At 46.3% G+C, this 21,651-nt stretch overlaps 1 protein-coding gene across 2 annotated transcripts in view; it reads right to left on the bottom strand.

The window, feature by feature from the left end:
* The window catches only part of STIM2 (stromal interaction molecule 2), a 197,652-nt gene that overhangs the window by 95,844 nt on the left and 80,157 nt on the right, over nucleotides 1-21,651 (bottom strand). For both annotated transcript variants that reach the window (XM_063922212.1, XM_063922221.1), the window contains exon 2: nucleotides 3,065-3,195. In XM_063922212.1, the coding sequence (XP_063778282.1) occupies nucleotides 3,065-3,195 (131 nt within the window). The remainder of the gene's footprint in view (nucleotides 1-3,064; nucleotides 3,196-21,651) is intronic.

Here is a 21,651-nt window from a genome sequence, read left to right as displayed (position 1 = left end):
CGACCTGACATTCAAGCACTCCCCCTCCACATTAAGCGAGCCTTCCTCGTCAAACATGTCGACACACGCGTACCGACACTTCACCCACACAGGGAAACTCTTTTTCTGAAGACAGTATCCCCTTTAAGGCCCTTTGGAGAGACAGAGAGAGAGTATGCCAGCACACAACCCCAGCGCTATACCCCTGGAAAGAAACACAGAATGCTTTTCCCCAGTAGCGATGTGTGGCAAACCCAGCCAAATCTCATCCTAACCCTCTGTTCTACGCTCTCTATGTACCCCAACTGTGTCACCCCTGTCTGTCTACCCCATCCCTTTTAGAACGTAAGCTCTCACGAGCAGGGCCCTCTTCCCTCATGTGCTTATCCTTTCTTACTTTAATAATCTTCAACTGCACCAATTCCATCAGTCTTCTGCCACCTGATACTTATTCCAGTGTCATCTGCTGATGTAACTATGTTTATTTACCCTGTGCTTGTCCTATACTGTCATCAACTGTAAGTTGCTGTTTTCCTGTTTGATTATTTGTTTATGTACTCTGTAATTGGGCGCTGCGGGACCCTTGTGGCGCCATATAAATAAAGGATAATAATAATAATAATAATAATAGTAATAAAACGCCAATTATGTGCCCCCCCCCCCCCCTCTCCTTCAAAACCCCCTTTCACCGTGTGTAAAGCAGGGGAGAGTCCGGGGAGCTTCCTCTCAGCGGTGCTGTGGAGAGAAAATGGCGCTGGTGAGTGCTGAGGGAGAAGCCCCGCCCCCTCGGCGGCGGGCTTCTGTACCACTCAAAGTTATTAAAAAATGGCGGGGGCTCTTTTATATACATGTACAGTGCCCACCTGTACATGTATATAGTCTTTTGCCATCAGTGAGGTGTTTATATTGCTGCCCAGGGACCCCCCCCTGCGCCCTTACAGTGACCGGAGTGTGTAAGGTGCGTGGAGCAATGACGCACAGCTGCAGTGCTGTGCGTTACCTCAGTGAAGCTCTGAAGGCTTCTGCCGCCTGAGACGTCTTCTGACTTCTTTTCTTCTGGCTCTGTGAGGAGAACGGCGGCGCGGCTCTGGGAGTGAACGCCCAGGACGAACCTGTGTTCACCCCCTCTGAAGCTAATGGTGTCCAGTAGCCGAGGAAGCAGAGCCTATCATTTAAGTAGGTCTGCCCCTCTCTCCTCAGTCCCTCGATGCAGGGAGTCTGTTGCCAGCAGTGCTCCCTGTAAAAAATAGAGAAAAAAATCCAAGCTAAAATGCTTTCTAGGCAGAGAACTCAGGGGAGCTCCCTGCAGTGCACCCATTTCCCTCTGGGCACAGTGTAAAACTGAGGTCTGGAGGAGGGGCATAGAGGGAGGAGCCAGTGCACACCCAGAATCCAAAGCTTTCTTAAAGTGCCCTATCTCCTGCGGAGCCCGTCAATTCCCCATGGTCCTTACGGAGTCCCAGCATCCTCTAGGACGTTAGAGAAACAGAGTAGAAAAAAAAAAAAAGAAAGTCAAAACAAACCCCTCAAAACAAGCTCAAGAAAGGCACAAGTTGTTCATTTGCCAATCAGCAGTGTATCCCATTGTATCAAGGTCAATAAGGAAATTAAATTCAAATGAACATAACCGTACAATCCCTTGATCACAGGCTAACTCATGCATATTTCATTGACGGCTCAAATTGTATTTTAGAAAAAAACATAAGAAATGATGGTCATGCTGGAAGAAAATGCTATGGGTACATGACCAGTTTTATTTCCCTTTATGCTTGGCAGATTTAGGGACATGAGAACATTTACGACCCATGCAGTCAGCCTGTGCTGCATTCCAGCCAACTTCCTCTGAACTGGGCTGTCAGTCACGCCCCCTATGTCTACAGCAAAGAACAACTGGAAGGGGATTGTGGTCATCCGCTGAGCTAGTGCACTCACTAATGTGCTTCACCTACTGCATGGGTCTTCAACCTGCGGCCCTCCAGCTGCTGTGGAACTGCACATCCCAGCATGCACTGCCACAGTTTTGCTATTAACGCATGCTAAAACTGGGAAGGGCATGCTGGGATGTGTAGCTCCACAACAGCTGTAGGGCCACAGGTTGAAGACCCATGGTCTACAGCAACGAACTACTGGAACTGGATTGTGATCATCACATCAGTGAGCGCTGAGCTAGTGCATTCACCGATGTGTTTCCTCAGCTAAGTAACAGTGGGCTGAGCTCACAAAACTGAATGTAAAAAGTTAACCCAACACAATCCACGGGCACAGGAAAGCAGCATTATGCTTCTAATAAGCGGCAAAGGCTTTCAAAATGGGAGTATTTAAAATGTAAAAAAAAACATTATAAAACAAAGACTTAACACTAGAACATTTTAAGCCACTGCAATAATAACAATACTAATAAAAATACTAATAACAATACTACTACTAAGAAAATTCTAATGACACTAACAACTCACAAAGAATACTACTTTACTTAAAAAGAACACACTTACATGAAATAAGAGTCCTGTTAATACATTTTTCATACAAAAGATTAATTTTAAGTACAAAGGAAAATAGACTACATGTTGTTATCTGCATATGGAGTGTTACGTATAGAATAAATGTTCAATTAAACAAATGCACATTTGTTGCACTATCAGTTACTTTTTGCTGGAAATGAGGGGGCATGTTGAAGTTATTGTAGAGCGCTGGACTTAACATTTTAACATTCTAAATACTACTGTATTAAAAGTATGCTGGTTATGAGCTGCTAGAGGTTCCGTGTTCAGCTGGGGCAGGATAATGCGCGGCTGAGGTAAATTTAATGGCGGAAGGCAAGCAATGAAGTGCAGTAAATATGGTTTATCATAGTGATATACAGTATAAGAAATATAACCTCACTCTCTGGTGTGGATAAGGAAACTCTTCAAATAACTGTGGTAAAATATATTGTACAGTAAGCTCTAATGGCTAGTGATGTCAAAGTTAACAAGGATATTTCACATATGTTTAATACAGGAGAAGTATAATTCTTGTATACAGTATATGCATTAGACTGTCACAACCATTAGCAATCTAAGGAAAATTCCCACTGGGGGCTCACCTCTACACTTTCCTCCACTTCAATCCCACCGTCATTATCGTCATCCATTTGTTTGTGAATTGTTCGGATAGCTTCCAAACTGGAGTGGTCCTCTTCTGTAAGACACGGCGGGCTCAGGGACATTAAAGGATCTGTGGCGACATAGACGTGTACAATACAATTATAAAACTAGGTTATAATACCACAATGTATAATCATTATAAAGGTTATAATCATCTATTGAGTAACATGATAAAGATTTCATGCAATGTAATTCAATATTCACAGCAAATAAAAGCATCAGATAAGTGCATATATATCAAATATACTACAGGCCGAAAGTTTTAGAAAAGCCCTGTTTTTCCAGTTTTTACTGAAATCTGAGCAAATCAAGTCCAGTGAAAAACCTGAAATAGTGCAAAGGTGAGAGGTCAGCTGCTAGAGGTTAGGTTAGTAGAACACACAAATAAAACTGCAAAATTTCAAAGTTATGATTAAAAAAAAAAAATGTTTTCAGGCAAAAAATTGGGTTAAGAACTTACTGCTGTTCTGCAGAAAAGAAAAAATCAGGCTTGTACGAGCCATGAAGCATCGCCAGTGGACTACTGGAGACTGAACCACCGATTATAAATCTGAAACCTGTTATCACGCGGGGTTTCTGTACACCACTGAGTAAGCTAAAAGATAATTTCTCAGTGTGTGCTGTTTATTTACTAATACCCCTTTTCCACTTACGAGCACGGGTCGCAGCCGGGAGCCTGACACGGGAGCTGCCCCCTGCTGTGACCCGTGCTCGGCCCCTTTCCCATCAGCAGTCACAACCCGGCATATGCCAGGTTGGTGACGCTTCTAGTGACGCGGCAGTGGCGGCGCAGGGAGATCACATGATCTCCCAGCGCCGCCCTTCCATACAGTGTAAATGGGAGCCGTGTCGCATCGACACGGCTCCCGTTTACACTACAACCCTACCCGGATCAGTCCCGTGTCCTACCCAGGTAAATAGCCGGGTAGGATTCACGGGTCACTTGATCCGGGTTTACCCTTTTCCACTTGCAAAAAACACGGGTAAATGCGCGCCCCCGTGCATTTACCCGTGTTTTTTGAGCTAGTGGAAAAGGGGTGGTGACAGCTTGTCTAAGCCAAGTACAAAAGACTGACACCTATATGTGTCCAGGGCGCTTACAATACATTCCTTAATGGAATCAAATAAGAGTCTGTAGATCAACCAGAATAATGTGTCCAGCTGTTATTTCACAAGGGAATCCAGATGCTGTCTGGAGGTGGTTTTTATACACATGCAAAAAGAAGATAACAGTAACAACGATGTGTAATATTGTCTATAAAAAGTCAGTACACAAAAAAGCACTTGGAGACTGGAATTCTTCTCAATAGGCTGAAGATGGCATACCCCACTCACACTATAAGGCGCATTAGCATGTATAAAGGTATACTTTAGTGGTAGATATCCTCCATTACACTCTTTGGAGACAGTATACCCAGGACTCGCACAAGATGTGATAGAAAACGCCTATAAAGGTATCTTTAATCTGGAACCATAAAGTAGAGTGTGTACTCCAACTCAAACAAGGTATCGTATGTGGACTCTTATGATATCTTTAGGTAGCTTCCAGTCAAGTTCTATGTGTCATTGGAGCCCTCTGTGCGGGATCATTCATTTCTCAATCCAATAGCTTTAGTAATATTTTTTAAAAGCAATTTATTCCACAAAAATAGTGATCCAAAAATACAGGATAAAAATGTCCATATATACAATAATGTAGAATGAAAAAACAGATGAAAATACAAGAAGTAAAAAAAATCAAAATCAAAGTCCTTTTTTTTTTTTTTTTTTTTTATTTAAAGAAATTACAAGAGGCAAAATTTCATCATGCTATTCACAGTCCAGATGACGACACATTTCGGTCAATAGACCTTAATCAAGACAAAAAGATATGAATTGTCAGTTAGGAGCTGATTGGCTGGTACATTATCACCTTGCACTTATCACTGCTTTACCACTTCTTTATCCCTTCTCCAGACTTAATACATCTGCCCAATTGTATCCAAGCGTGAAAACCCTAGAAGATGATGCCTATACAAAGTGCATACAATCACCTAGATAAGGGATAGGGCCTGCCAAACTACTCGCTGCATGTGTCTGTACTGTATAAATAAAAGGGCTTTGTGTGTATATCCTCATGAACATCTTGAGGCGTATTTCATCTGAACTTCCAAGAAAATGTGTATGCTGTGATATTCCTGGTACCTTCAACTGGCATTTGTCCTTTTAAGGACATTTTATTACAGCAAATATCTAATTACTTGGAGTCCGGCATCTGCTAAATCCTTTGATTACCAGATAAGCAGGCTGCCATGAGTTTGAGCAGAGTACCTTGAACTCGTCCTTTGCTCACTAAACAGAAAACTGGTGCACAGTAAGCTGTCAGTGTGAAATGAGCAACCATCAAGGAGGTGCTGCTGCAGCACTTAGAGGTAAGCAGCCCAGATGCCAGTGTAGGAACCCTCAGGCAGTTACTACAGGCAAGAAGGAATCCGAATCAATTTTAAAGTGACAAATTAATGATCTAGTCCTCAACTCAGGGGCTGGCTGGACTGGGAGGCAAGGCGCCATCTGGACCCCGCAGCCCTATAATAGCTATGGGGGTTGCTGCTGCAACCAAAACGGGGAATCACTGCAACTGTACACAATCTGAGAGCCTTACCCCCATATGCCGCCCTGCATTATATCTATCTATATATCTATATATATCTATCTATATCTATATGTGTGTACCAGGGCTTGACAAATCCCAGGGGTCAGGTAGTCATGGCCCCTAGATTTTTCTGCCTGGCTACCAGATTTTGGAGGGAGAAAGCAGATCCTCTTCATCCCCAACAGCCCCAGTAGAGATTTTTGGAGGCGTGCCTGTATTGCGGCGGCCATTTCTTGCACAGGAGTGCATGTGCCGGACTGTATGTCCCATCCTGCTCTGGGCTTCGGAGGGGTAGTGATGTAGCCATATGGTTGGAGGGATTGTTTGGCCGGGGGTACTCCCTTATTTGTGTGGCCGTGGGGGTTAGCTGCTCATTAATGCAAGTGGGGGGTGGGGGTTTAGTTTGGTGATTGCCCGGGGGTAAGCTGAACTGCAGTGTGGATGCGGAGGGCTGGTGGTATGCCAGGGGGTATTTTTTTTGATTGTCTGGCTCCTACACTTTCATTCCAGCTCTTAGATTTTAGAAAAATGTGTCAAGCCCTGATATATACACATACATACTATATATGTACACATGACTAAGCATTATTTCCCACCTCCCCGACAGCGGCACATATTTCTGTCGTCAAAATGTCAACTGCTTTATACACTTACACTGTTATCCATAAAAAAAAAAAAACTAATTAAAACAGACTATTCTGAACTATTTTTTCCTCTGATTCTGTTTCACCCTATTGATTGAGTGGCAAAACTGATATTCTAACATGTACTGTATAGCCCTTTAAGAAAGTCAGAACATTTTTTGCAAAGTCATCTCAACAAATTTTCACTTTGTCCAGGATCACTTACACCTGCAACTAAGTGTACAGGTGTTTGATTTCCCATTCAGTTAGAAAAGTACATAAAGCTTTCACAAGATTGACACATCATCTAATCGAAACACGCCAGGCCGCAGGTGTAACAAGAATTTCAGTTTGAAAGGAGAAAAGTTTCAACAGAATTGGATACGCAAGGAGGTATATGAGGGGAGAATCCTGACCAGTGACAGACACGCCCAAACTGGATCTAATAGTAGTGAGCTCAAACTATAAGCACCAGTTTTACATTTTATCTATACAGGTAAAACTCAGAAAATTAGAATATCATGCAAAAGTTCATTTATTTCAGTAATTCAACTTAAAAGGTGAAACTAATATTATATAGACTCATTACACGCAAAGTGAGATATTTCAAGCCTTTATTTGTTATAATTTTGATGATTGTGGCTTACAGTTTAAGAAAACCCCAAATCCTAAATCTCAGAAAATTAGAATATTCCATAAAATCAATAAAAATAAGAATTTACTTACCGATAATTCTATTTCTCGGAGTCCGTAGTGGATGCTGGGGTTCCTGAAAGGACCATGGGGAATAGCGGCTCCGCAGGAGACAGGGCACAAAAAAGTAAAGCTTTTACCAGATCAGGTGGTGTGCACTGGCTCCTCCCCCTATGACCCTCCTCCAGACTCCAGTTAGGTACTGTGCCCGGACGAGCGTACACAATAAGGGAGGCAATTTGAATCCCGGGTAAGACTCATACCAGCCACACCAATCACACCGTACAACTTGTGATCTAAACCCAGTTAACAGTATGATAACAGAAAGAGCCTCTTAAAGATGGCTCCTTAACAATATAACCCGAATTTGTTAACAATAACTATGTACAGTATTGCAGATAATCCGCACTTGGGATGGGCGCCCAGCATCCACTACGGACTCCGAGAAATAGAATTATCGGTAAGTAAATTCTTATTTTCTCTATCGTCCTAAGTGGATGCTGGGGTTCCTGAAAGGACCATGGGGATTATACCAAAGCTCCCAAACGGGCGGGAGAGTGCGGATGACTCTGCAGCACCGAATGAGAGAATTCCAAGTCCTCTTTTGCCAGGGTATCAAATTTGTAGAATTTTACAAACGTGTTTTCCCCCGACCACGTAGCTGCTCGGCAGAATTGTAATGCCGAGACCCCTCGGGCAGCCGCCCAAGATGAGCCCACCTTCCTTGTGGAATGGGCCTTAACAGATTTAGGCTGTGGCAGGCCTGCCACAGAATGAGCAAGTTGAATTGTGTTACAAATCCAACGAGTAATCGTCTGCTTAGAAGCAGGGGCACCCAACTTGTTGGGTGCATATAGTATCAACAGCGAGTCAGATTTTCTGACTTCAGCCGTCCTTGAAATGTATATTTTTAAGGCTCTGACAACGTCCAACAACTTGGAGTCCTCCAAGTCGCCAGTGGCCGCAGGCACCACAATAGGTTGGTTCAGGTGAAACGCTGATACCACCTTAGGGAGAAAATGCGGACGAGTCCTCAGTTCTGCCCTATCCGAATGGAAGATTAGATAAGGGCTTTTATAAGATAAAGCCGCCAATTCAGATACTCTCCTGGCGGAAGCCAGGGCCAGTAACATAGTCACTTTCCATGTGAGATATTTAAAATCCACCTTTTTCAATGGTTCAAACCAATGGGATTTGAGGAAATCTAAAACTACATTTAGATCCCACGGTGCCACCGGAGGCACCACAGGAGGCTGTATATGCAGTACTCCTTTAACAAAAGTCTGTACCTCAGGAACTGAGGCCAATTCTTTTTGGAAGAATATTGACAGGGCCGAAATTTGAACCTTAATAGATCTCAATTTGAGACCCATAGACAATCCTGATTGTAGGAAATGTAGGAAACGACCCAGTTGAAATTCCTCCGTCGGAACACTCCGATCCTCGCACCACGCGACATATTTTCGCCAAATGCGGTGATAATGTTTCGCGGTGACTTCCTTCCTTGCCTTAATCAAGGTAGGAATGACTTCTTCTGGAATGCCTTTCCCTTTTAGGATCTGGCGTTCAACCGCCATGCCGTCAAACGCAGCCGCGGTAAGTCTTGAAAGAGACAGGGACCCTGTTGTAGCAGGTCCCTTCTCAGAAGTAGAGGGCACGGGTCGTCCGTGACCAACTCTTGAAGTTCCGGGTACCAAGTCCTTCTTGGCCAATCCGGAGCCACTAGTATTGTTCTTACTCCTCTTCACCGTATAATCTTCAATACCTTTGGTATGAGAGGCAGAGGAGGAAACACATATACTGATTTGTACACCCAAGGTGTTACCAGTGCGTCCACAGCTATTGCCTGTGGATCTCTTGACCTGGCGCAATACTTGTCCAGTTTCTTGTTGAGGCGAGACGCCATCATGTCTACCATTGGTCTTTCCCAACAGTTTATTAGCATGTGGAAGACTTCTGGATGAAGACCCCACTCTCCCGGGTGAATATCGTGTCTGCTGAGGAAGTCTGCTTCCCAGTTGTCCACGCCCGGGAAGAACACTGCTGACAGTGCTATTACGTGATTCTCCGCCCAGCGAAGAATCTTGGCAGCTTCTGCCATTGCACTCCTGCTTCTTGTGCCGCCCTGTCTGTTTACATGGGCGACCGCCGTGATGTTGTCCGACTGAATCAACACCGGTTTTCCTTGCAGGAGTGGTTCCGCCTGGCTTAGAGCATTTTAGATTGCTCTTAGTACCAGAATGTTTATGTGAAGAGACTTTTCCAGGTTCGTCCATACCCCCTGGAAGTTTCTTCCTTGTGTGACTGCTCCCCAACCTCTCAGGCTGGCGTCCGTGGTCACCAGGATCAAATCCTGTATGCCGAATCTGCGGCCCTCCAATAGATGAGCCTTTTGCAACCACCACAGAAGATATACCCTTGTCCTTGGCGACAGGGTTATTCGCAGGTGCATCTGAGGATGCGACCCTGACCATTTGTCCAACAGATCCCTTTGGAAAATTCTTGCATGGAATCTGCCGAATGGAATTGCTTCGTAAAAAGCCACCATTTTTCCCAGGACTCTTGTGCATTGATGTACAGACACCTTTCCTGGTTTTAGGAGGTTCCTGACAGGTCGGATAACTCCTTGGCTTTTTCCTCGGGAAGAAAAACCTTTTTCTGAACCGTGTCCAGAATCATCCCTAGGAACAGCAGACGTATCGTCGGAAAACAGCTGCGATTCTTGGAATATTTAGAATCCAGTCGTGCCCTTGAAGAACTACTTTAGATAGTGCTCTTCCGACCTCCAACTGTTCTCTGGAACTTGCCCTTTTTAGGTCGTGCAAGTAAGGGATAATTTAGATGCCTTTTTTCTTTGAAGAAACATCTTTTCGGCCATTACCTTGGTAAAAAGGCCCGGGGTGCCGTGGATAATTCAAACGGCATCGTCTGAAACTGATATTGACAGTTCTGTACCACGAACCAGAGGTACCCTTGATGAGAAGGACAAAATTTGGACATGGAGGTAATCCTTGATGTCCAGGGACACCATATAGTCCCCTTTTTTCCGGTTCGCTATCACTGCTCTGAGTGACTTTATCTCGATTTGAACCTTTTATGTAAGTGTTCAAAACATTTTAGATTTAGACTATGTGTCACCAAGCCGTCTGGCTTCAGTACCACAATATAGTGTGGAAAAATAATACCCTTTTCCTTGTCGTAGGAGGGGTACTTTGATTATCACCTGCTGGATATACAGCTTGTGAATTGTTTCCAATGCTGCCTCCCTGTCGGAGGGAGCCGTTGGTAAAGCAGACTTCAGGAACCTGCGAGGAGAAGATGTCTCGACTCTCCAATCTTTACCCCTGGGATAATACTCGTACGATCTAGGGGTCAACTTGCGAGTGATCCCACTGCGCCCTGAGACTCTTGAGACTACCCCCCCCACCTTGAGTCCGCTTGCACGGCCCCAGCGTCATGCTGAGGACTTGGCAGACGCGGTGGAGGGCTTCTTTTCCTGGGAAAGGGCTGCCTGCTGCAGTCTACTTCCCTTACCTCTATGTCTGGGCAGATATGACTGGCCTTTTGCCTGCATGCCCTCATGGGAAAGGAAAGATTGAGGCTGAAAAGACGGTGTCTTTTTTAGCTGAGATGTAACTTGGGGTAAAAAAGGTTGGATTTCCCAGCTGTTGCTGTGGTCCCCAGGTCCGATGGACCGACCCCCAAATAACTCCTTCCCTTTATACAGCAATACTTCCATCTGCCGTATGGGATCTGTATCACCTGACCACTGTCGTGTCCCTGACATCTTCTGGGAGATATGGACAACGCACTTATCTTGATGCCAGAGAGCAAATATCCCTCTGTGCATCTCACATACATATATATAGAATGCATCCTATTAAATGCTCTACATGAATAAAATATTTTCAGTCAGGGAATCCGACCAAGCCAACCCAGCACTGCATCTCCAGGCTGATGGCGATCGCTGGTCGCAGTATAACCACCGTATGTGTGTATATACTTTTTAGGATATTTTTCCAGCTTCCTATCAGCTGGCTCCTTGAGGGCGGCCGTATCTGGAGACGGTAACGCCACTTGATAAGCGTGTGAGCGCCTTATCACCCTAAGGGGTGTTTCCCAACGTACCCTAATTTCTGGCGGGAAAGGGTATAACGCCAATATTTGCTATCGGGGTAACCCTACGCATCATCACACACTTCATTTTATTTTATCTGATTCAGGAAAAACTACAGGTAGTTTTTTCACTCCCACATAATACCCTTTCTTGTGGTACTTGTAGTATCAGAAACACGTAACACCTCCTTCATTGCCCTTAACGTGTGGCCCTAATGAGAAATACGTTTGTTTATTCACCGTCGACACTGTATTCAGTGTCCGTGTCTGTGTCTGTGTCGACCGACTGAGGTAAATGGGCGTTTTTAAAACCCCTGACGGTGTTTCTGAGACGCCTGGACCGGTCCTAATAGATTGTCGGCCGTCTCATGTCGTCAACCGACCTTGCAGCGTGTTGACATTCTCACGTAATTCTCTAAATAAGCCATCCATTCCGGTGTCGACTCCCTAGAGAGTGACATCACCATTACAGGCAATTTCTCCGCCTCCTCACCAACATCGTCCTCATACATGTCGACACACACGTACCGACACACAGCACACACACCGGGAATGCTCTGACAGAGGACAGGACCCACTAGCCCTTTGGGGAGACAGAGGGAGAGTCTGCCAGCACACACCAAAAACGCTATAATTATATAGGGACAACCTTATATAAGTGTTTCTCCCTTATAGCATCTTTTATATATATATACAATATCGCCAAAATCAGTGCCCCCCCTCTCTGTTTTAACCCTGTTTCTGTAGTGCAGTGCAGGGGAGAGCCTGGGAGCCTTCTCTCCAGCTTTTCTGTGAGAGAAAATGGCGCTGTGTGCTGAGGAGATAGGCCCCGCCCCTTTTTCGGCGGGCTCGTCTCCCGCTATTTTTGAAGTTAGGCAGGGGTTAAATATCTCCATATAGCCTCTGTGGGCTATATGTGAGGTATTTTTTGCCTCTAATAAGGTTTTTATTTGCCTCTCAGAGCGCCCCCCCCAGCGCTCTGCACCCTCAGTGACTGTTGTGTGAAGTGTGCTGAGAGGAAAATGGCGCACAGCTGCAGTGCTGTGCGCTACCTTAAGAAGACTGAGGAGTCTTCAGCCGCCGATTTTGGACCTCTTCTCTCTTCAGCGTCTGCAAGGGGGCCGGCGGCGCGGCTCCGGTGACCATCCAGGCTGTACCTGTGATCGTCCCTCTGGAGCTAGTGTCCAGTAGCCAAGCAGCAAATCCACTCTGCACGCAGGTGAGTTCACTACTTCTCCCCTAAGTCCCTCGTTGCAGTGATCCTGTTGCCAGCAGGACTCACTGTAAAGTAAAAAACCTAAGCTAAACTTTCTCTAAGCAGCTCTTTAGGAGAGCCACCTAGATTGCACCCTTCTCGTTCGGGCACAAAATCTAACTGGAGTCTGGAGGAGGGTCATAGGGGGAGGAGCCAGTGCACACCACCTGATCTGGTAAAAGCTTTACTTTTTTGTGCCCTGTCTCCTGCGGAGCCGCTATTCCCCATGGTCCTTTCAGGAACCCCAGCATCCACTTAGGACGATAGAGAAAAAAGGATTTTAAAAACAGAAATGTCGGCCCTCTGAAAAGTATAATCATACATATGTACTCAGTACTTGGTTTGGGCCCCTATTGCATGAATTACTGCCTCAATGCGGCGTGGCATGGATTCTATCAGCCTGTGGCACTGCTGAGGTGTTATGGAAGACCACGATGCTTCAATAATGGCCTTCAGCTCTTCTGCATTGTTCAGTCTCATGTCTCATCTTTCTCTTGGCAACGCCCCATAGATTCTCTACGGGGTACAGGTCAGGCGGGTTTGCTGGCCAATCCAGCACAGTAATCCCATGGTCATTGAACCAGGTTTTGGTACTTTTGGCAGTGTGGGCAGGTGCCAAGTCCTGCTGGAAAATGAAGTCCGCATCTCTTCTGGACTTCTTAACGCTTTCGGTAGAGTAAAGCTGGTTGGAATTAAAATCTGGTAATGGATGAGAGCAAATGACATTCGATCATTTGCTCTAAAACACTGGAAAATGGACAAAACCCGCCATTCAGACACATTGGGGTCGATTCAATTCACAGACAGTTGAATATCGCCGGGAGTTAGCTCCCGTCGCTATTCAATTCAGCTCAAGTTAAGTTGGCGAAGGCCCGTTCTCCCGGACTTAACAGGTTGAATTGTCGGGAGAACAGGCATTCTCCGACTAAACTGCACGCCGCAATGCTGATTCCCGACAGAATCAGCCTTGCGGCAGCACTTTTGTCGGATTTCTTCTCTCATCCCCTGGGGGTGAGAGAAGAATTCCCGACAAATGAGGGTCACTTGTCGCTGTCGCTGCTATTCAACAGTCGGTGAATTGAAATCGACCCCATTGTCTGTTTGACACTTGTCAGTTTTCCCGTGTTTTGGAGCAAATGGTCTATTGTCATTTTCTCTCATACATTACCAACTCTTCATTTCAACCAACCAGATTTTGCAGATAATTGTATAGTGCAAGCCTAGCTTAAGCGTGAGTGTAATTTTTTTTTTTTTATTATTATTATTTTTTTTTGGGGGGGGGGGCAGCATCCCCTTTAAACGAGGGGAACCCCCAAATTTGCAGGTACTAAGAATAGGGCAGAGCAAGCATTTTTAGTACTTCACCATTTCCCAGTTATACGAATGTATCTGTAGTGCAAAGCGACATGGTTTGCGATTCTGCAGAATAAAAACATTAGACAAACTGTAATTATGCTGAAATAAAGCATAAACAAATGTGAATGCACTGAATTAGCAGTAAAGAGTCACATCTGCTTAGTGATTCAGACAAGTGCACAGCTGCACTATTAACCAGAACAATTAGATGTAAAAGAATTCAGCATTTCATACCAAGTTTAGCAGTTTCATCACACACATAATGAACACATTATTCTGGATAACAAAATATTTAGTGCTCAAACACCACACGGTTACAGTTGCCAAACAGTAAAAAGGTCTCCAAACCAATAAATACGATAATGAAAAGGAATACGACTATGCAAATTGTACAGCCTATAACTCCAGCGACAAAAAACACTGCTCATCTCCAGCATATCACTGCATCTCCCGAGAAGGGCCCATGGGCAATATTCAGGCATGCAACGGTTATATAACAGCCTGCGTAGGAACACCCTATCGCTGAGAACCAAACAAGCACTGCCACATAAGGCAAAGTACAGCGTTACAAAGGCAGACAAAAGCTGCACGAGAGAACTAGGAATAGAAAACAGGAGGTCAACATAGATGGCTACAGAAAAAAAAAACACTAGGACAATCAACAATGCTCTCAATTGTGCAACAAAGGTGTTCCATGTAGTTTCAAAATGAAACCTGGAATATAAAACCCCTTTATAGATGATGCTACACCTATATATGAAGACTAATGTCTACCTAGCAGCATGATCGGTTGTGGGTTTTAATTTCTGCTTAATTTCCATCATCATTAGTAAAAGCATGTAAACTGGAAAAGGGCTGAAAATCGCTACCGACCTCTATGTACTGTAGATAAGGGTTCAGCACATCATCAGACTTCCATTCTACAGAAGAACACTAGCCCAAGCAGCTCACCGTATAGCATTACAAAAGTGACACGTGTGTGCTCGGGTGTGATACGCAATGGCAGTGGTCAGGATGCCAGCGGTCACATGACAGACCACGGCATCCTGACTGTTAGAATGCCGACAGGGGATGGGGTAATTAATTTAGAAATAAAATTAATATAGCCACCTGGGCTGGCGGCAGGGGCAAAGGACACAGGGGAGTGGTGTAGGCTATGGTTAGTTCCAGGGGGTGGTGGCTAGGGCTAAGGTCACGGGGTGGCAGCTACAGTTAACCTCCCCTATGATGTCAATCTGCGGTCTCCTTCCCTCCGCTGCTGTGTTGGAGGGACACGGAGGGCACTGCGCGCGCCTCTCCAGTGTCCCTCCTGGCTCTCCGGCCGGTCTAATAAAGGAAGTGCCGTTCGTGAGCTCTGATTGGCTCACGAACCGGCACTTCCTTTATTAGACCCGCAGGTGAGCCAGGAAGGACACGGGAGAGGCGCGCGCTGTGCCCTCTGTGTCCCTCCAACACAAAGGAGCGGGGGGGGGGGGGATAGGGGAGCAGGCACTGTGGGGTAATATCTGGCACTGGGGGCATGTACCTGGTGGCACTGTGGGGGAATATCTGGCACTGGGGGCATATACCTGGCACTGTGGGGCAATATCTGGCACAGGGGGGAGCAGGCACTGAGGGGGCTTATGTGACACTGTGGGGGAAAATCTGGCACTGGGGGCATATACCTGGCACTATGGGGGAATATCTGGCACTGGGGGGAGAAGGCACTGAGGGGGCATATGTGGCACTGTGGGGGAATATCTGGCACTGGGGGCAAATACCTGGCACTGTGGGGGAATACCTGGCACTGGGGGGGAATATCTGGCACTGGGGGGAGCAGGCACTGAGGGGGCATATGTGGCACTGTGGGGAATATCTGGCACTGGGGGCAAATACCTGGCACTGGGGGGGAATATCTGGCACTGGGGGGGAATATCTGGCACTGGGGGGAGCAGGCACTGAGGGGGCATATGTGGCACTGTGGGGGAATATCTAGCACTGGGGGCATATACCTGGCACTGTGGGGGAATATCTGGCACTGGGGGGGTATATTTGGCACTGGGGGCGTATACCTGGCACTGGGGGGGGAATATCTGGCACTGGGGGGGAATATCTGGCACTGGGGGGGAATATCTGGCACTGGGGGGGAATATCTGGCACTGGGGGGGGAATATCTGGCACTGGGGGGGGAATATCTGGCACTGGGGGAATATCTGGCACTGGGAGCACGACCCTACCAACAAGCACTACCCCCTAGCAACGAGCATGACACCCAGTGCATGAAACCCCTGGCAACTAGCATGACACCCTGAGCATGAAAATCCCTGGCACCGTGCATGGAACCAAGAGCATGAAACCCCTGGCAACGAGCAGGTAATTTAAAAGTAATTAGAAGCCTTACTGTAGAACTTAATGTGTAATGGGCATTACGGTGTGTGGCATAATGTATCACGGACATTGCGGTGTGTGTCATAATGTGTCAGGCATTACGGTGTGTTGTATACTATATCACGAGCATTGTGGTACGTGGTATAATGTCTCAGGGTCATTGCGGTGTGTGTCATAATGTGTCACAGACATTGTATGTGCTATAATGTATCAGGGGCATTGCAGTGTGTAGCATAATGTATAACGGGCATTGCGATTCCTGTCATAATGTGTCACAGGCATTACGGTGTGTGGCATAATGTGTCGGGGGCATTACAGTGTGTGCATATTGTGTCATGTGCATTGTTGTGTGTGGCATAATGTCTAAGGGCCATTGCAGTATGTGGCATAATGTATACTGGGCATTACTATAAGGAGGAAAAATGACAAATAATGTAAGGGGCATGAATCAGGATTATTTTTCTTTCCTGTGGTGGCTAAAGTCTGGGCATGCAGGTTGCAAAACTGGGGTATAAGGTAGTCTTTTACTAGTGACAATTATGGGGGGGGGGGGCGCCGAAGAATTTTTTGGCTTGGGGGAGAAAAATTTCTAGTTACGTTACCGTAAAAAATGCAGAGCTTAGAATCGTATCGGCCGTCGGGCAGCTCGGCAGCCAGTCGGGTAATATGTAGGACCCTTTACATATCGGGAAGTAAGAGAATTAGTAAAAAGTTAGTCAGTGAGGACTTAGCAAAAATAAGAATTTACTTACCGATAATTCTATTTCTCATAGTCCGTAGTGGATGCTGGGAACTCCGAAAGGACCATGGGGAATAGCGGCTCCGCAGGAGACTGGGCACAAAAGTAAAAGCTTTAGGACTACCTGGTGTGCACTGGCTCCTCCCCCTATGACCCTCCTCCAAGCCTCAGTTAGGATACTGTGCTCGGACGAGCGTACACAATAAGGAAGGATTTTGAATCCCGGGTAAGACTCATACCAGCCACACCAATCACACCGTACAACTTGTGATCTGAACCCAGTTAACAGCATGATAACAGAGGAGACTCTGAAAAGATGGCTCACAACAATAATAACCCGATTTTTGTAACAATAACTATGTACAAGTATTGCAGACAATCCGCACTTGGGATGGGCGCCCAGCATCCACTACGGACTATGAGAAATAGAATTATCGGTAAGTAAATTCTTATTTTCTCTGACGTCCTAGTGGATGCTGGGAACTCCGAAAGGACCATGGGGATTATACCAAAGCTCCCAAACGGGCGGGAGAGTGCGGATGACTCTGCAGCACCGAATGAGAGAACTCCAAGTCCTCCTCAGCCAGGGTATCAAATTTGTAGAATTTAGCAAACGTGTTTGCCCCTGACCAAGTAGCTGCTCGGCAAAGTTGTAAAGACGAGACCGTTCGGGCATCCGCCCAAGATGAGCCCACTTTCCGTGTGGAATGGGCTTTTACAGATTTTGGCTGTGGCAGGCCTGCCACAGAATGTGCAAGCTGAATTGTACTACAAATCCAACGAGCAATAGTCTGCTTAGAAGCAGGAGCACCCAGCTTGTTGGGTGCATACAGGATAAACAGAGAGTCAGATTTTCTGACTCCAGCCGTCCTGGAAACATATATTTTCAGGGCCCTGACTACGTCCAGCAACTTGGAATCCTCCAAGTCCCTAGTAGCCGCAGGTACCACAATAGGCTGGTTTAAGTGAAACGCTGAAACCACCTTAGGGAGAAATTGAGGACGAGTCCTCAATTCTGCCCTGTCCGTATGAAAAATTAGGTAAGGGCTTTTATAGGATAAAGCCGCCAATTCTGAGACACGCCTGGCTGAAGCCAGGGCTAACAGCATTACCACTTTCCATGTGAGATATTTTAAGTCCACAGTGGTGAGTGGTTCAAACCAATGTGATTTTAGGAACCCCAAAACTACATTGAGATCCCAAGGTGCCACTGGAGGCACAAAAGGAGGCTGTATATGCAGTACCCCCTTGACAAACGTCTGAACTTCAGGAACTGAAGCTAGTTCTTTCTGGAAGAATATCGACAGGGCCGAAATTTGAACCTTAATGGACCCTAATTTTAGGCCCATAGACAGTCCTGTTTGCAGGAAATGCAGGAAACGACCCAGTTGAAATTCCTCTGTAGGGGCCTTCCTGGCCTCACACCACGCAACATATTTACGCCAAATACGGTGATAATGTTGCACAGTTACATCCATCCTGGCTTTGATCAGGGTAGGGATGACTTCATCCGGAATGCCTTTTTCCTTCAGGATCCGGCGTTCAACCACCATGCCGTCAAACGCAGCCGCGGTAAGTCTTGGAACAGACAGGGTCCCTGCTGGAGCAGGTCCTTTCTTAGAGGCAGAGGCCACGGGTCCTCCGTGAGCATCTCTTGAAGTTCCGGGTACCAAGTCCTTCTTGGCCAATCCGGAGCCACGAGTATAGTCCTTACTCCTCTCCTTCTTATGATTCTCAGTACCTTGGGTATGAGAGGCAGAGGAGGGAACACATACACTGACTGGTACACCCACGGTGTTACCAGAGCGTCCACAGCTATTGCCTGAGGGTCCCTTGACCTGACGCAATATCTGTCCAGTTTTTTGTTGAGGCGGGACGCCATCATGTCCACCTTTGGTTTTTCCCAACGGTTCACAATCATGTGGAAGACTTCTGGGTGAAGTCCCCACTCCCCCGGGTGGAGGTCGTGTCTGCTGAGGAAATCTGCTTCCCAGTCGTCCACTCCCGGAATGAACACTGCTGACAGTGCTATCACATGATTTTCCGCCTAGCGAAAAATCCTTGCAGTTTTGCCACTGCCCTCCTGCTTCTTGTGCCGCCCTTTCTGTTTACGTGGGCGACTGCCGTGATGTTATCCCACTGGATCAATACCGGCTGACCTTGAAGCAGAGGTCTTGCTAAGCTTAGAGCATTATAAATTTGCTCTTAGCTCCAGTATATTTATGTGGAGAGAATTCTCCAGACTTGATCACACTCCCTGGAAATTTTTTCCCTGTGTGACTGCTCCCCAGCCTCTCAGGCTGGCCTCCGTGGTCACCAGCATCCAATCCTGAATGCCGAATCTGCGGCCCTCTAGAAGATGAGCACTCTGTAATCACCACAGGAGAGACACCCTTGTCCTTGGATATAGGGTTATCCGCTGATGCATCTGAAGATGCGATCCGGACCATTTGTCCAGCAGATCCCACCGAAGAGTTCTTGCGTGAAATCTGCCGAATGTAATCGCTTCGTAATAAGCCACCATTTTTACCAGGACTCTTGTGCAATGATGCACTGACACTTTTCCTGGTTTTAGGAGGATCCCGATTAGCTCGGATAACTCCCTGGCTTTCTCCTCTGGGAGAAACACCTTTTTCTGGACTGTGTCCAGAATCATCCCTAGGACCAGCAGACGTGTCGTCGGAACAACTGCGGTTTTGGAATATTTAGAATCCACCCGTGCTGTCGTAGAACTACTTGAGATAGTGCTACTCCGACCTCCAACTGTTCTCTGGACCTTGTTCTTATCAGGAGGTCGTCCATTTTCTTTTAAGACGAATCCTCATTTCGGTCATTACCTTGGTAAGGACCCGGGGTGCCTTGGACAATCCAACGGCATCGTCTGAAACTGATAGTGACAGTTCTGTACCACGAACCTGAGGTACCCTTGGTGAGAAAGGCAAATTTTGGGACATGGAGGTAAGCATCCCTGATGTCCCGGGACACCATATAGTCCCCTTCTTCCCGGTTCGCTATCACTGCTCTGAGTGACTGCATCTGGATTTGAACCTTTGTAAGTGTTCAAATATTTCAGATTTAGAATAGGTCTCACCTAGCCTTCTGGCTTCAGTACCACCATATAGTGTGGAATAATACCCCTTTCCTTGTTGTAGGAGGGGTAATTTTATTATCACCTGCTGGGAATACAGCTTGTGAATTGTTTTCAATACTGCCTCCCTGTCGGAGGGAGACATTGGTACAGCAGACTACAGGAACCTGCGAGGGGGAAACGTCTCGACATTCCAATCTGTACCCCTTGGATACTACTTGTAGGATCCAGGGGTCCTGTACGGTCCCAGCGTCATGCTGAGAACTTGGTAGAAGCGGTGGAGGGCTTCTGTTCCTGGGAATGGGCTGCCTGCTGCAGTCTTCTTCCCTTTCCTCTATCCCTGGGCAGATATGACTCTTATAGGGACGAAAGGACTGAGGCTGAAAAGACGGTGTCTTTTTCTGCAGAGATGTGACTTAGGGTAAAAAACGGTGGATTTTCCAGCAGTTGCCGTGGCCACCAGGTCCCATGGACCGACCCCAAATAATTCCTCCCCTTTATACGGCAATACATCTTTGTGCCGTTTGGAATCTGCATCACCTGACCACTGTCGTGTCCATAAACATCTTCTTGCAGATATGGACATCGCATTTACTCTTGATGCCAGAGTGCAAATATCCCTCTGCGCATCTCGCATATATAGAAATGCATCCTTTAAATGCTCTTATAGTCAATAAAATACTGTCCCTGTCAAGGGTATCAATATTTTTAGTCAGGGAATCCGACCAAGCCACCTCAGCTCTGCACATCCAGGCTGAGGCGATCGCTGGTCGCAGTATAACACCAGCATGTGTGTGTATACTTTTTAGGATATTTTCCAGCCTCCTATCAGCTGGCTCCTTAAGTACGGCCCTATCTGTAGATGGTACCGCCACTTGTTCTGATAAGCATGTGAGCGCCTTATCCACCCTAAGGGGTGTTTCCCAACGCGCCCTAACTTCTGGCGGGAAAGGGTATACCGCCAATAATTTTCTATCGGGGGAAACCCACGCATCTCACACACTTCATTTAATTTATCTGATTCAGGAAAAACTACAGGTAGTTATTTCACATCCCACATAATACCCTTTTTTGTGGTACTTGTAGTATCAGAAATATGTAACACCTCCTTCATTGCCCTTAACGTGTGGCCCTAAAGGAAAATACGTTTGTTTCTTCACCGTCGACACTGAAATCAGTGTCCGTGTCTGGGTCTGTGTCGACCGACTGAGGTAAATGGGCGTTTTACAGCCCCTGACGGTGTTTGAGACGCCTGGACAGGTACTAATTTGTTCGCCGGCCGTCTCATGTCGTCAACCGGCTTGCAGCGTGTTGACATTATCACGTAATTCCATAAATAAGCCATCCATTCCGGTGTCGACTCCCTAGAGAGTGACATCACCATTACAGGCAATTTGCTCCGCCTCCTCACCAACATTTTCCTCATATATGTCGACACACACGTACCGACATACAGCACACACATAGGGAATGCTCTGATAGAGGACAGGACCCACTAGCCCTTTGGGGAGACAGAGGGAGAGTTTGCCAGCACACACCAAAACGCTATAATTATACAGGGACAACCTTTATATAAGTGTTCCTCCCTTATAGCATTTTAATATATTTATATCGCCAAATCAGTGCCCCCCCTCTCTGTTTTAACCCTGTTTCTGTA

Source organism: Pseudophryne corroboree, chromosome 1 (assembly GCF_028390025.1).
Source record: "Pseudophryne corroboree isolate aPseCor3 chromosome 1, aPseCor3.hap2, whole genome shotgun sequence".
In the NCBI taxonomy this organism is placed as follows: domain Eukaryota; kingdom Metazoa; phylum Chordata; class Amphibia; order Anura; family Myobatrachidae; genus Pseudophryne; species Pseudophryne corroboree.
This window is presented reverse-complemented; position numbering and strand designations above follow the sequence as displayed.